The sequence below is a fragment of the Trachypithecus francoisi genome, unplaced genomic scaffold (genome assembly GCF_009764315.1).
Source record: "Trachypithecus francoisi isolate TF-2019V2 unplaced genomic scaffold, Tfra_2.0 Contig00484, whole genome shotgun sequence".
In the NCBI taxonomy this organism is placed as follows: Eukaryota; Metazoa; Chordata; class Mammalia; order Primates; family Cercopithecidae; genus Trachypithecus; species Trachypithecus francoisi.
The window spans coordinates 51,073-68,199 of NW_022680671.1; the positions used below are offsets into that span (position 1 = coordinate 51,073).

At 38.8% G+C, this 17,127-nt stretch overlaps 1 protein-coding gene and 1 pseudogene across 1 annotated transcript; both read right to left on the reverse strand.

The window, feature by feature from the left end:
* Positions 1–5,897: 5,897 nt before the first annotated feature.
* LOC117084415 lies at positions 5,898–6,482 on the reverse strand (annotated as a pseudogene).
* A 47-nt stretch (positions 6,483–6,529) lies between these two features.
* On the reverse strand, positions 6,530–6,961 carry LOC117084416 (60S ribosomal protein L35a-like). The gene has a single exon (XM_033213094.1). The coding sequence runs from the start codon at positions 6,895–6,897 to the stop codon at positions 6,565–6,567; it is 333 nt and encodes a 110-aa protein (XP_033068985.1). The 5' UTR covers positions 6,898–6,961; the 3' UTR covers positions 6,530–6,564.
* Between the last annotated feature and the right edge of the window lie 10,166 nt (positions 6,962–17,127).

Here is a 17,127-nt window from a genome sequence, read left to right on the forward strand (position 1 = left end):
TAGCCAAGACAATCCTAAGCAAAAAGAATAAAGCTGGAGGCATCATGCTACCGAACACCAAACCATACTAAAGGATGATAGTAACCAAAACATCATGGTACTGGTACAAAAACAGACACATAGACCAATGGAACAGAATAGAGAACCCAGAGAAAACACCACACACCTACAACCATCTGATCTTCTACAAACCTGACAAAAACCAGCAACAGGGATTCCCTGTTCAATAAATGGTGCCGGGATAACTGGCTAGATGAATACAGAAGATTGAAACTGGACCCTCTCTTACACCATATACAAAAATTAACTCAAGATGGATTAAATACTTAAATGTAAACACCAAGACTATTTTTAAAAACCTGAAAGATGACCTAGGCGATACCATCCAGGACATGGGCACAGGCAAAGATTTCATGACAAAGACACGAAAAACAACTGCAAAGAAAGCAAAACTTGACAAATAGGATCTAATTAAACTAAATAGCTTCTGCACAGCACGGGCATGGTGGCTCACACCTGTAATCCCAGCACTTTAGGAGGCCAAAGTTGGTGGATTGCTTGAGCCCATGAGTCAACCTGGGCAACATGGAGAAACCTCATCTCTACCAAAAATATAATACAAAAATTAGCTGGGCATGGAGGCAACACACCTGTAGTCCCAGCTGCTTGGAAGGTTGAGATGGGACAATCACCTGAGCCCAAAACACAGAGGTTGCAGTGAGCCGAGATAGTGCCACTGTACTCCAGCCTGGGCCACAGAGATACTGTCAAAAACCAAAAACCAAAACAAAACCTTCTGCACAGCAAAAGAAACTATCAACAGAGTAAACAACCTACAGAATGGGAGAAAATATAACAAATGTAAAGGATACAAACAAACAATCCATTAAAAAGTGGGCAAAGGATACTAACAGCCATTTTGGGGAGAGAGGATATCTTACTGTAGTTTTGATTTGCATTTCTCTGATGATCAGTGATGTTGAGCACCTTTTCATATGCCTGTTTGCCATTTGTATGTCTTGTTTTGGGAAATGTCTGTTCAAATGTTTTGTCCATTTCTCAACTGGATTATCAGATTTTTCCTATAGAGTTGTTTCAGCTCCTTATATATTCTGCTTACTAATCTCTTGTCAGATAAAGAGTTTGTAAATATTTTCTTCCATTCTATGAATTGTCTCTTCACTTTGTTCTCTTTGCTGTACCGAAGCTTTTTAACTTAATGTGATCCTATTTGTCCATGTTTGCTCTGGTTGCCTGTGATTGTAGGTATTACCAAAAAAATCTTTGAAATATATAGTTTTAGTCCTTCATTCTGTTGATATGATGTATCACATTGATTGATTTTCATATTGAGTCATCCTTGCATCCCAAGGATAAATACCACTAAGAATAATCTTTTAAATGTATTACTGAAATTGGTTTTATAGTATTTTGTTGAGGATTTCTGCTCATTATTCATCAGAGATACTGGCCTATAGTTTTTTTTTTTTTTTGTTTTTTTTTTTTCTGTGTCTTTGTCTGGTTTCGTAATGAGATAAGACTGGCCTCATAGAATGAGTTTCAAAGTATTTCCTCCTCCTCCTTTAATTTTCAGAATAATTTGAGTAGCACCAATAATAGTTCTTTAATTATTTGTTCAAATTCAGCAGTGAAGCCATCAGGTGCCAAGTTTTTCTTTGCTGACAGACTTCTTATTACAACTTTGATTTCATTACTTGTTATCAGTCTGGGTTTTGAATTTCTTCATAGTTCAGTCTTGGCAGTTGTATTCATCTAGAAATTTATCCACTTCTTCTAGATTTTCCAATTTATTGGTATGTATTTGCTCATAGTAGTTTTGAATCCCTGTGGTATCAGTTGTAATGTCTCCTTTTTCCTCTCTGATTTTATTTGGATATTCTCTTTTTTCTTAGTCTAGATATATGTTTGTTAATTTGCATAACTTTTCATAAAAAACCCCAACTTTTTGTTGCATTGATCTTTGTGTTTTCTTCATTTCAGTTTCATTTATTTGAGCTCTGATCTTTACCATTTCTACTCTTTCACTAATTTTGGGTTTGGCCTGCTTTTGCTTTTCTAGTTCTTTAGGATGCATCATTAAGTTGTTTATTTGCAGTTTTTCTTCTTTTTTGAGGTAAAAAACTTATTTTCTACATACAAACTCTACATATTGCTTTTGCTGTATCCTACAGGTTTTGTTTCTTGTGTTTCCACTATCATTGTTTCAAGAAATTTTTCAATTTCCTTCTTAATTTCTTCATTGATCCGCTGGTCATTCAGGAACTTATTGCTCAATTTCCACATATTTGTACAGTTTCCAAAATTCCTTGTGTTATTGATTTACAGTTCTATTCCATTGTGGTCAGAGAAGATAGATGCTTGATGATATTTTAATTTTTTGAATGTTTAAAGACTGGTTTTGTGACCTAACATATGGTCTATCCTTGAGAATGATCAATATGCTGAGGAAAAAATGTGCAGCTCTTCATATGTTGTAGAAGAAGAGGAAAGGGATGATTGGGGGTGGATACAACTGAGGAAGCTCAAAGGTGCAGAACAGATAAAAAGGAAAACCAGACCAAACTCAACTGACACCACAGAGGAAGCATATAAACCATCCTTAGCCAAAGCGGAATTCTTCTGTAAATATCTCTTTCATCCAATTGTTGTATAGTGTGGATTAAGTCTGGTGTTTCTTTGTTGATTTTCTTTCTGGAAGATCTGTCCAAGGGTGAAAGTGATGTGCTGAAGTCTCCAGCAATTAATGTATTGGGGTCTAGCTCTCTTTACTCCTAATAAATGTTTGCTTTATGTATCTGAGTATGCCCATGTTGAGTGCAAATATATTGAAAATTGTTATAGTCTCTTCCTGAATGGACCCCTTTATCATTACATAGTGACCTTCTTTGTCTCTTCTTAAAGTTTTTGTCTTGAAATATATTTTATCTGATATAAGTATAGTGACTCCTGCTCTTTTTTGGTTTCTATTAATAAGGAATATCTTCTTCCATCCCTTCATTTTCAGTCTATGTGTGTCTTTATAGGTGAAGTGTGTTTCTTGTAGGCAACAGATCATTGAGTCTTGTTTATTTTCTTCCATTTAGCAACTCTATGTCTTTTGATTGCAGAGTTTAGTCCATTTATATTCAGTGTTATTACTGATAAGTAATGACTTATTCCTGCCATTTCGTTATTCCTTTTTTGGTTGTTTTGTGGTCTTCTCTCCCTTCTTTCTTTCCTTCCTGCCTTCCTTTTAGTTAGGATGATTTTCTCTAGTGATATGATTTAGTTTCTTTTTATTTTTTACATACTCATTGTATGTTTTTTGGTTTGGAGTTGGTGTGAGGCTTGCACATACTATCTATGCTGATAGCACTGTCTGCATAAATGAGCAACCAAATAAGCAATCAAAAAACTAATAAAACCTCCATGCCTTGTCTTCAGCTCCCACTTTTTAACTTTTTGTAACTCTTTGTTATTTCTGTTTATGTCTTATTGTACTATGTCTTGAAAAGTTGTTGTTGTCATTTTTGATTGGTTCACCACTTAGCCTTTCTACTAGAATAAGAGTGGTTTATGAAATACAATTACGTTATTATAATATTCCATTTTTCCATGTACTTACTATTACCAATAAGTTTTCTACCCAAAGATGACTTCTTATTGCTTGCCAACATGCTTTTCTTTCTGATTGAAGTACTGCCTTTAGCATTTCTTGAAGAACAGGTCTGGTATTGATGAAATCCCTTAGCTTTTCGTTGTCTGGAAAAGTGTTTTTATTTCCTTCATGTCTGAAGAGTATTTTTGCCAGATATACTACTCTAAGATAAATTTTTTTTGCTTTAGCACTTTAAATAAGCCATGCCACTCTTCTCTTGGCCTGCAAGAATTTCCACTGAGAAGTTTGCTACCAGACCTACTGGAGCGCCAATGTATGCTATTTCTTTTCTCTTGCTTCTTTTAGGATCCTTTTTTTTTTTTTTTTAAATCTTTGATCTTTGGGAATTTGATGGTTAAATGTCTTGAACTAGTCTTCTTTGGTTTAAATCTGTTTGGTGTTCTATAGCCTTCTTGTATCTGGCTATTGATATATCTCTCTGGGTTTGGAAAATTATCTGTTATCATCCCTTTGAATAAACTCTCTACTACCCTTATCTCTTTCTCTACCTCCTCTTTAAGGCCAATAACTCTTAGATTTGCCCTTTTGAGGCTATTTTCTATAGATCCTACAGGTGTGCTTCATTGTTTTTAATTTTTTTATTTCTGTTTCCTCTGCCTGTGTGTTTTCAAATAGCCTGTCTTCAAGTTCACTATTTCTTCTGCTTGATCAATTCTGCTATTAAAAGATTATGATCCATTCTCCAGCATGCTTTTTTCAGCTCCAGACTTTCTGCTCAATTCTTTTATTTCAATCTCTCTTTTCAATGTATCTGACAGAATTCTTAATTTCTTATCTGTGTTATCTTGATCTTCTGTGAGTTCCCTTAAAACAGCTATTTTGAATTCTGTGTCTGAAAGGTCACTTTCTCTCTTTCTAGAATCAGTCCCTGGTGCCTTATGTACTTCATTTGATGAGGTCATGTTTTCCTGCATGGTCTTGTTACTTGTGGATGTTCATCTGTGTCTGCACATTGAAGAATTGGGTATTTATTGGAGTCTTTGCAGTCTGGGTTTGCTGTACCCATTCTTCCTGGGAAGGCTTTACAGATATTTGGAAAGACTTGAGTGTTGTCATCTATGCCATCTATTTCTGCCTTAGGTCATACCCTAAGGTCAGTAATCCTGTGGTTCTCACAGACTCACATAGGTACCACCTTGATGGTCTTGGACAAGATCTGGATGAATTCAGTGGATTATCAGGCAGAGACACTTGTTTTCCTTGCTTACTTTCTTCCAAACAAACAAGTGGAGTGTATTTCTGTATTTTGAGCCACCTGAAGCTGGAGGCGGAGTGAGACAAGCACCCCTGTGTCCATCGCCATTATGACTCTGCTGGTCAGACTTGAGGCCAGGATAGCACTGGGTCCCATGCAAGGCCTGCTGTAACCACTCCCTGGCTACTGCTTATTTCTGCTAGAGGCCCTAGGACTCTACATATAGTAGGCAGCAAATCCAGCTAGGCCTGTGTCCTTCTCTTCAGGGTGGCAAGTTCCCCCAGACACTGGGTGGGTCCAGAGGTGCCAATCAGAAACCAGGGACTAGAGTTCAAAAACTTAGAAGTGTTCTACTGTACTGCAGCTGAGCTGGCACTCAACCACAAAATGCAGGTTTTTGTATACTGCCCACCCTTTCCAAAAGCAGAGGAGCCACACCCCACAGCCACTGCCACCACAGTTCCATGGGGATTACTGCCAGATCACTGCTCATGACCCCTTAAGGCCTAAGGGCTTTTTAGTCAGCTTATGATGAATGCTAAATGGCCTGATACTCATCCTTAACCTAAGCACTCAGCTGGTAGTTGCAGTCCTTGTGGCCTAGACTGCATTTCAAGTTTATTTAGAACCCCAGAGGACTTTAGCCTGCAGTGGCAAGACTTGCAGGAACTCAAGTTCCAAGTGCTGGGAATGGCAATTACCCTTTAGCTAGTTTATATGCTCCCTCTGTGGTGTCAGTTGAGTTTGGTCTGGTTTTCCTTTCTGCTATAACAAGACAGCACTTAGTTCAATGCCTAACAGTTGATTTACACTCCCTCTCCCCAGTGCACAGAAATGCTCTCTGCACCATGTTGCCACTGCCGGGGAATGGGTTAGGAGTGGCATCGGCTATTCAAGACAGTTTTTTTTTTCTACCTCTTCAGTGCCTCTTACGTGTAGATAGTTGTTAAATTGGTATCCTTGCAGGGGAGACAATCAGTGGAACCTTCTCTTTCACTATCTTGCTCTACTCCCTATTCTATGTCACGTTCGTTTCAGACATATTTCAGAGTCCTTTCCTGAACAGCCAATGATAACCTCTTTTTCAAAAAGGTCCACATCTTACATCTCTTTCAATATATGTGAAATCTTGGAGATGAGCCAAGCTAGAAGCAATCTTACTACAGACTCTAAACCATGAAGAAGGTACCATTGAGTTTTCTTGTGAAAAATCATGGGAAATGGTGTCTGTGCTTCTTAATTTGTTCTCTAATGTCAAGAAAAAGAACTTTGGTCAGAATAAAAGGGCCCATGGCTTTTACATCCAGTCTTTATGCATCAGAAACACTTTCTTTATCAGATGAGTCAATAACACCTTCTTCTTTTTCTTAAAAAAAAAAAATCAAATAGGATATTGATCTGCTCCTCAAAAGTTCTTTCGAAATCATCACTGAAAGAACACGTGCATGATCACTGATTTTATCTGTTCTATACCTTTGAGCTTCCTCAGTCGTATCCACCCCCAGTTACCCCTTTCATCTTCTTCCACAGCATACAAAGAGGATTCACTTCATCTGGTGGTGGTGGTGATGGTGCTTTCTCACTGCTGGGTATGGAGTCATTGCCTTGTTACTGCTCTTTCTATTTTTCTTTCTTTCTTTTTTTTTTTTTTTTTGACAAATCCACATTTATTTATTGATTTTTCGTTAGTTTAAATCCTTGAGGGGTACAGCATCACTCGGATTCTGTGTCCAATGGCCTTAGCAGGAAGATTGCTTCGGAATTTGGCAGGAACCATGCCACTGTTTCCATGGGCCTGAGTTACCTTTCCCCAGATGACTCTGGTTTTATTTGGTTTGCCACCTGGAGTCACTGTGTTGTTCTTTGCTTTGTATACATAAGCGCATCTCTTGCCCAAATAGAATTCTGTTTCATCTCGGGCATAAACACCTTCAATTTTAAGAAGAGCTGTGTGCTCCCTTTGGTTCCACAGACCCTGCTTATAGCTGGCAAAAATGGCCTTGGACCACAGCCTTCCAGACATAGTTCCTTTTAGAAGTCCCGTTCCCAGCAGGCCTCCACGGGAACCAAGATGGCGGGAAGAGCTGCTCTTTCTATTTTTCTTTTACTGTTCTTTCTCTTCTGTACCACTCACTATTTTCAGATGGATTTTTGAGAATAAATGTGCAGAGTTTATGATATGTATGAAGCATGTCTCTATAGAAACTGGCTTTACAAAAATTACCTATGCTTTGCTTCTTTGGGTTGATGTGCAGATGCATTTCAGGATTCTCACTCTGGACTGAGAACACGTTTTTAAATGAATCCATCCAACATGTCCTGCAGTTTATTTGCCTCATGAGATCCTCTGATAATGTAATGGTCATTCTTGCCACCACAGGACTTGTGCTTCTAACTTACAAACAAAATATTTGGTGGGATGCACAGGAGGCCAATTGGGCCCTTTGCAATGTCAACTATGTTGACTGTAACTGTCTTAATTCCATTTCCTTTGTCCTCAACCTTAACAGTCATATGGGGCATATTGGACACATTGTGGTTGCTGTTGACAGATTTTTGGCTTATTAGTGGCCTTATCTACAAGATGGACAGATCTTTGCAACTTTTTGGTATCTTTTGTCTGCAGAAGGCATGACAAATGACTACAAGAGTTCTCCATCTTTGATATGATGAAGTGCTTGCCACTGAGGCTGTAAGCTTCTTGCTTGTGTGCTGTTTCCCTAACACAGGTGCTAATGGCTATGCCACAGCTTGTTTTTAACAAATACAAACAAATCCAATGCTGTTTACTAGGGACTGGGATGGAGTAAGGTGTAGCATAAATCTGAGTCCCAGTCCCAGAAAGCAGAAGTGGCAGCAGCAAGAGCCAAGGGCCACCACAGAAAAGTGGGGAGGAGCTGTCCCTGCAATGTCCAGGGTCCACACCTATGGCAGCCACAGGCTAGAAACCAGACAGGAAGAGATTTACCATGAGCTGGGAGAGTTGGGGGAGTGCTTTCTCCACCAGCAGCAGCTCACAAGGTTCAGGATATAGAAAGGGCTGGGCATGGGGTATGTGGTCCACCCTTCCGCTTGTCTCCATTGATATCTGGTTTTCTATGTGAACAATATGATTTACAAGGAAGATGATTTTATCATATTTCAAGATTATATACCATTTACTTCAATTTCCTTTATTTTGTTATTTACTTACATTTCTTTACTCTTGTATATTAATATAAATAGTGAGCATGCCTCTGGTTCCCAATATAAATTGAAATAGTACTAGTATTTTGCCATTTTAGAATTACATTACTATTTTTTTGAAAATAGTGTTTGTTTAAAGTCATTCAATTCTATTTCTAGTATAGTTTTTCTTAGAAATATCTATCAATTATTTTTCTTTCATCATCTATTGAGATGATCTTAATGCTTTTCTCTTTTAAAATGGGGACCCTAATCATTGAGTTTTCTGAGAATGAATCTCTTTTATTATTGCATTTATTTGCTTAGGGTGTATTTTTCTTGTGTTTAGTGAATTGTCTTTGCAAATACATTATCTAGATGTTTTTCCATTTCCATTCATATGTAATATTTTGTACCATTTAATGAGGGTTTAGTATTAATGCTTTGCTAAATTAATAAAAATGAACCATTCAGAGTTCCATTCTGGCTCCCTGTGGTCTGGAATTATTTTTAAACTCATTAAAATTTAATAATATGCTCTGTAAAGGTTAGCTAGAACTCAGCTATGAAAATGATCTTATTGCTTGTATAACATTAGCTGATAATCACCTTTCTGATATGATAATTCATCTATTCAAGCTTAACACTCCTAGAGTTGCTTTTTATCTGCTTTTAAATTTCATTCAAAAATATTCTTTCCTCTTGGTCCTTAAATTGATTGGCAAAAATTGCATGATGTATTCTTTTTTCAATCTCTTCTGTAGTTGTGGTTATTTTTCATTACTAATATTGTAGTTTCACTTGGTTTCTTTTTCACTTACTGAAAATTGAGAGTCATTTCTTTCATTTGTATTTCTAAAAGTTCACCTTTTGGTTATGTTGATTTCTTTTATTGGTTTTACTATTTCCTCAGTTTTTCATTGTAAATAACATTTTAAAATATTTTAAGACAAGTGTTTTTATTTTCTTTTTCTTCTTTCTTCTTCTTTTTTTTTCTGAGACAGAGTTTCGCTCTTGCTGCCCAAGCTGGAGTATAATGACTCAACCTTGACTCACCGCAACCTCCACCTCCCAGGTTCAAGCTATTCTCCTGCCTCAGCCTCCTGAGTAGCTGGTATTACAGGCATGCACTACTACACCCGGCTAATTTTGTATTTTTAGTAGAGACAGGGTTTTTCCATGTCGGTCAGGCTGGTCTCAAACTCCCAACCTCAGGTGATCTGCTCACTTTGGCCTCCCAAACTGCTGGGATTACAGGCATGAGCGACCATGCCCGGTGTGTTTTTCTTATTTCTTAACAGAAATACTAGGTTTAAATGTGAGTCCTTCGACTTTAAATAAAAGAGTATTGCTCTGTTTCTCTTTAGCCATGCCATGAAGTGTCCTTTTAAGCCGTTTCTCCATATTTTTTATTTTCTCTTTTTTGAAAAATGTGCTTAATTTCTAACATGTTTTTGTTATGTTTTACATATTTACTTCTATTTTTGTTGGGATGTAATTAAAGAACATGAACTATGCACTCAGTTTTTTAAAATATTAAGCTTTTATTTGTGTCTAATACATGATCATTTTTGTAAACATTCCCATGTACAGTTGAATAAAATCTATATTTTCTGTTTGGGGTATGTAAAGGTCTACTACCTAATGCTATCATATTATTGCACCCCAAAGCCTAAAATAGTGTAATACACTGTAAGAACTTAGTGGATACATAAATTCTGCTGATTTCTTTATTTTTTGGTCAACCAAATTGGTCAAAATCTGAATCACATTATGGCAGAGTGCTATTTGTCCTCTAATATCTATTATCTTTTTTGCTGGGCACATGACCTCCAAGATAAAATCCAAATGCCCTAGTCTCCCTTGGAGTTATGTGAGGCCATTACATTTTGTACAGTAAGATGTCAGTAAAAAACATGTGAGGAAATTCTGTACCATTTTCTTAGAAATAAGTTGCTTTCCTTCTGTACTTTCTCCCTTCCCAAGTGATTAGTTTAGAAGAACTTCGTGGTGGTGAGACAGCTTCTGGCATGCAATCCAGAGACTGCAAAGGTTATAGAAGAAGCCCACAGTACAGGTTTACTTTCAGAAGCAGAGGTAACATCTACCCCGTACAGTTTACCAACAAAAACCTTTTTGAAAATTGTAGCAAGAAACAAATAACAGGGAACTCTCAGTTTCCAAAGCAGCAGATAAAAAGCTCAGAAATCACCACTCCTTCCAAACAACAAGTAAAAAGCTGAATAAAATGAAAAATCAACATCTCTAACACTTCTTAGATCTTCAAGAAAGAAGAGGTACAGGATAAACCCATGCTCCCAAAATTGGAGAGAGAGAGAGAGACAGATACAAAAAAACAGATCTTGTATGCAGAAGCAGAAACCTCTATGGGAACAGGCTCTGGGACAGAAAAACCTGGACTGTAATTGATGAATTGCTGAAGGTTCATTGTGGACAAGTCTGAGAGTAAACACTTCAGGGGGACTTGATAATCAGTCCCCCCATCCCCCCCACATACTTTTGTGTATTTTATTGTCTGGAAATCCACCAGGCTTTCTGAATGAATTTCAGAGAAAATCCACCCTTCTGCTTTTGGAAACGGGGGAAAGGGCAGCGGGTGGAGAAACAATTTTGAAATACCACAGAGCATTCTGTTCTTCGCAGTATATTGTGCTCTCAGGAGAAGCTATGTAACCAGAGCCTAACTTGCTGGGTTTTATAAGAATCAACTGGACTAAATCAAAGGAAATACCCAACTCCAATCAAATTTATCATCCTAGGTGACAGCAGAAAAATATCTAACTCCAGCCCTCTCAACTCATGATGTTTCACCTAAAAAGAGGATGTGGGTTACAAAAAGTATTCGTGAAGTTCACAGTGCAGAGGCACAGGTTCACCAAAATAACAAAATCTAACCATAGGACTATAGAACAATTCCCACCCCCAACATCTTATCATCACATTACCAAAGCCTTATTTACAGCAGTTTGTTATATACAGTGCATCAAGCAAAAATTGCAAGGCATACTAAAAGGTAAACATCAACCAATCAGGTTGAAGAATTTTAAGACTGATAATTTAAAACAACTGCAATTTATATGCTATAAATACTAATGGACAAAACTGACAGCATGCAGGAACATATGAGTGGAGTTTTTAGCATTTTCCAGGTATACAATCATATCTTCAGCAAAGAGAGATAGTTTGACTTCTTCTTTTCCTACTTGGATGTCTTTTCTTTCTTTCTCTTGCCTGATTGCTCTGGCTAGCACTTCTTGTATTATGTTAAATGAGAGTAATAAGAGTGAGCATTCTTTTCTTGTTCTGGCTGTCAAAGGAAATAATTTCAGCTTTTGTCCATTCATTATGATGCTTGTGCTGAGTTTGACACAGATGGCTGTCATTATTTTGAGATGTGTTCCTTTGATGTCTAGTCTGTTGAGGGTTTTTACCATGATGGGAAGTTGGATTTCATCAAAAGCCTTTTTCATATCTATTGATATGATCATATGGATTTTGCTTTTAAATCTGTTTATGTGGTGAATCACATTCAGTGATTTGCATATGTTAAATGAGCCTTGGATCTCAGGAATAAAGCCTACTTGGGATGGTGAATTAACTTTTTGATGTGTTGCTGGATTCAGCTTGCTAGTATTTTGTTAAGCACTTCTGCATCTATATTCATCAGGGATATTGGCTGGATGTTTTCTTTTCTCATTGTGTCTGCCAGATTTTGGTATCAGGTTGATGCTGGCTTCGTAAGATGAGTTAGAAAGGAGCCCTTTTGTGGATGTCCTCTGTCACCATTGCTATTCAACATAGTATTGGAGGTTCTGGCCAGGGCAATCAGGCAAAAGAAAGAAATAAAGCATATTCAATTAGGAAAAGAGGAAGTCAAATTGTTCCTGTTTGTAGATGACATGATTGTTTATTTAGAAAACCCCACTGTCTCAGCCCAAAATCTCCTTAAGCTGATAAGCAACTTCAACAAAGTCTCAGTATACAAAATCAATGTGCAAAAATCACAAGCATTCATATACACCAATAACAGACAAACAGAAAGCCAAATCATGAATGAACTCTCATTCAGAATTGCTTCAAAGAGAATACAGTACCTAGGAATCCAACTTACAAGGGATGTGAAGGACCTCTTCAAGGACAACTGCAAACCACTGCTCAAAGAAATAAAGGAGGACACAAAACAAATGAAAACACATTCCATGTTCATGGATAGGAAGAATCAATATTGTGAAAATGGCCATACTGCCCAAAGTAATTTATAGGTTCAATGCTATCCCCATCAAGCTACCATTGACTTTCTTCACAGAACTGGAAAAAAACTACTTTAAATTTCATAATGAACCAAAAAAGAGTCCACATAGCCAAGACAATCTTAAGCAAAAAGAACAAAGCTGAAGGTATCATGCTACCTGACTTCAAACTACACTATAAGGCTACAATAACCAAAACAGCATGGTACTGATACCAAAACAGATATATAGTGCAATAGAACAAAATTGAGGCCTCAGAAACAATGCCACACATCTACAACCACCTGATCTTTGACAAACCTGACAAAAACAAGAAATGGGGAAAGGATTCCCTATTTAATAAATGGTGTTGGGAAAATGGGCTAGCCATATGCAGAAAACTGAAACTGGACCCCTTCCTTATGCCTTATACAAAAATTAACTCAAGATGGATTAAAGACTTAAGCATAAAATCTAAAATCATAAAAATCCTAGAAGAAAACCTAGGCAATACCATTCAGAACATAGGCATGAACAAAGACGTCATGACTAAAATACCAAAAGCAATGGCAATAAAAGCCAAAATTGACAAATGGGATCTAATTAAACTAAAGAGCTTCTGCACAGCAAAAGAAACTATCATCAGAGTGAACAGGCAACCTACAGACTGGGAGAAAATTTTTGCAATCTATCCATCTGACAAAGGGCTAATATTCAGAATTTACAAAGAACTTAAACAAATTTACAAGAAAAGAACAAAAAACCCCATCAAAAAGTGGAAAAAGGATATGAACAGAAACTTCTCAAAAGAAGACATTTAAGCAGTCAACAAACATATGAAAAAAAGCTCATCATCACTGGTAATTAGAGAAACGCAAACCAAAACCACAGTGAGATACCATCTCATGTCAGTTGGAATGGCGATCATCAAAAAGTCAGGAAACAACAGATGCTGGAGAGGATGTGGAGAAATAGGAATGCTTTTACACTGTGGTGGGAGTGTAAATTCATTCAACCATTGTGGAAGAGTGTGGAGATTCCTCAAGGATCTATAACCAGAAAATATCATTTGACTCAGCAATCCCATACCTGGGTATATACCCAAAGGATTATAAATCATTCTGCTATAAAGGCATAGGCACATGCATGTTTACTGCGGCACTGTTCACAATAGCAAAGACTTGGAATCAACCCAAATGCCCATCAGTAATAGACTGGATAAGAAAATGTGGCACATATACACTATGGAATATGATGCAGCCATAAAAAAGGATGAGTTCATGTCCTTTGCAGGGGCATGGATGAAGCTGGAAACTATAATTCTCAGCAAACTAACACAAGAATAGAAAAATCAAACACTGCATGTTCTCACTCACAAGTGGGAGTTGAACAATAAGAACACATGGACATGGGGAGGGGAACATTACACACTGGGGCCTATTGGGGGGTGAGGGGCTAGGGGAGGGATAGCATTAGGAGAAATACTTAATGTAGATGATGGGTTGATGGTGCAGCAGACTATCATGGCACGTGTATACCTATGTAACAAACCTGCATGCTCTGCACATGTATCCCAGAACTTAAAGTATAATAAAAAAAAAAAGAAAGAAAGAAAGAAAGGAGCGTCCTTTGCAACTATCTTTGATATAGTTTCATTAGGATTGGTCCCAGTTCTTCTTTTAATATCTGATTGAATTTGGCTGTAAATCCATCTGGTCCAGGGCTTGTTTTGGTTGCTATTTTCATTACTGACTCAATTTCAGACCTTGTTATTATACTTTTCAGGCTTTTAGTTGATAAACAACTGGAAAGTTTCAGAATACAAAATCAATGTACAAAAATTAGTAGCATTTCTATACACCAATAACATTCAGGCTGAGAGTCAAATAAAGAACACTCTCCCATTTACAGCAGCTACATGAAATTGAAGTGCCTAGGCATACAGCAAACTGAAGAGGAAAGCTACAAAACACTGCTGAAAGAAATCAGATGATCAAGAAAAAAAAAAAAAGGAAAAGCATTCCATGGGTCATGGATTGAAATAATCAATATCATAAAATGGCCATAATACCTACGTTAAGCTGTTCTTTCACTGCTTTAAATACCTGAAGCTGAGTAGTTTATAAGAAAAAGATTTAGTTGCTCACGGTTCTGCAGGTGATACAGGAAGCATAGTGGCATCTGCTTCTGGAGAAGCCTCAGGAAGCTTCCAGTCTTGGTGGAAGGCAAAGGTAGAGCAGGCACATCACATGGCAATAAAGGAAGTAAGAGAGAGAGAGAGAGAGACAGAGTTGGGATGAGGTACCATGCACATTTAAATGACCAGATCTCACAAGAAGTCTATCACAAAGACACCAAGCCATGAGTAATATGCCTTCATGATGCAAACACCTCCCACCAAGTCCCACCTCCAGAACTGGAAATTACAATGCAACATGAGATTTGGGTTGGGACAAATATCCAAACTGTATCATTCCACCCTGGCCCCTCCGAAATCTCTTGTCCTTCTCACATTGCAAAATGCAGTCATGCCTACCCAAGTCTCCAAATGTCTGAACTCACTCTAGCATTAACGCGAAAGTCCAAAGTCTCCAGGGGTTGCAGTGGCTAAGATGTGGGGAGCAGTATCTGGAGACTGCACAGGACAGTGGGGCCCTAGGACTGGCCCACAAAATAATTAAGTCCATCTAGGTCTCAGGGGAAGAAAGAAAAAGGCCTGCTAGGCCGGGCACAGTGGCTCACGCCTGTAATCTCAGCACTTTGTTAGGCTGAGGCAGGCAAGGTCATCTGAGGTCAGGAGTTTGAGACCAGCCTGACCAACATGGAGAAAACTCGTCTCTATTAAAAATACAAAATTAGCCGGTCATGGTGGCGCATGCCTGTCATCCCAGCTACTTGGGAGGCTGAGGCAGGAGAATCACTTGAACCCGGGAGGCGGAGATTGTGGTGAGCCGAGATTGTTCCATTGCACTCTAGCCTGGGCAATGAGAGTGAAACTCCGTCTCAAAAAGGAAAAAAAGAAAAGAAAAGAAAAAGGCCTGCTGTGATGGTCTCTGAAATGCTTTTGAGGTCTTTCTCCCATTGCCTTGGCTGTCAGCACTTGGCCCCTTTATATTTAGGCAAAAACATCCAGTGTGTGGTTGCTCCACAGGCTGATTGAATTATTCTGCTAAAAATGGTCTTTTCTACCACATGGCCAGGCTGCAAATTTTCCAAACTTTTATGCTCTGCTTCCCTTTTGAATGTAAATTCTAGCTTTAAGTCAAGGATCTAGAACTAGAAATACTGTTTAAGTCAGCAATTCTATTACTAGGCATATATCCAAAAGATTATAAATCATTCTGCTATAGAGACTCATGCACACGTATGTTTATTGCAGCACTATTCACAATAGCAAAGACTTGGAACCAACCCAAACGTCCATCAATAATAGACTGGATAAAGAAAATGTGGCACATATATACCATGGAATACTATGTAGCCATAAAAAAGGATGAGTTCATGTCCTTTGCAGGGACATGGATAAAGCTGGAAACCATCATTCTGAGCAAATTATCACAAGAGCAGAAAACCAAATACCACATGTTCTCACTCATAAGTAGGAGTTGAACAATGAGAACACATGGACACAGGGAGGAGAACATCACACACTGGGGCCTGTTGTGGGGCAGGGGGCTAGGGGAGGGATAACATTAGAAGAAATAACTAATGTAGGTAATGGGTTGATGGGTGCAGCAAATCACCATGGCACATGTATACCTATGTAACAAAACTGCACATTCTGCACATGTACCCAGAACTTAAAATATAATAAAAAAATAAATAAATAAATAAAATAAAAATAAATAAAATAAAAGGGATAAACTTGAAAACAAAAAAAAAAAACATTTGAAATCCGTTTTCCTAGCCAGGGGAACTGAGACACACAACACCTGGAAAATCGGGTAACTCCCACCCTAATACTGCGCTTTAAGGAAACAGGCACACCAGGAGAATATATCCCACACCTGGCCGGGAGGGTCCCACGCCCACGGAGCCTCCCTCACTGCTAACACAGCTGTCTGCCGCGATCTATCTGCAGGGCAGCAGCGAGGCTGGGGGAGGGGCGCCCGCCATTGCTGAGGCTTAAGTAGGTAAACAAAGCCACTGGGAAGCTTGAACTGGGTGGAGCTCACAGCAGCTCAAGGAAGCCTGCCTGTCTCTGTAGATTCTACCTCTGGGGACAGCGCACAGCTGAAGTCCAATAGGGGAAGGAGCGGGGGCCGGTGCAGACGCGAACGACTCTGTCTGACAGCTTTGGGGAGAGCCATGGATCTCCCAACGCGGAGGTTGAGATCTGAGAACGGACAGACTGCCTGCTCAAGTGGGTCCCTGACCCTTGAGTAGCCTAGCTGGGAGACATCCCCCACTAGGGGCAGTCTGACACCCCACACCTCACAGGGTGGAGTCACCCCTGAGAGGAAACTTCCAAAGGAAGTATCAGACAGGTACACTCGCTGTTCAGCAATATTCTATCGTCGGCAACCTCTGCTGCTGATACCCAGGCAAACAGGGTCTGGAGTGGACCTCAAGCAATCTCCAATAGACCAACAGACAGTCCTTCTGACTGTCACACGGAAAACTATCAAACAGGAAGGACACCTATACCAAAACCCATCAGTACGTCACCATCATCAAAGACCAGAGGCACATAAAACCACAAAGATGGGGAAAAAGCAGGGCAGAAAAGCTGGAAATTCAAAAAATAAGAGCGCATCTCCCCCTGCAAAGGATTGCAGCCCATCACCAGCAAGATCACTTGGACTCGGGAAGGGGAACATCACACACTGGGGCCTATC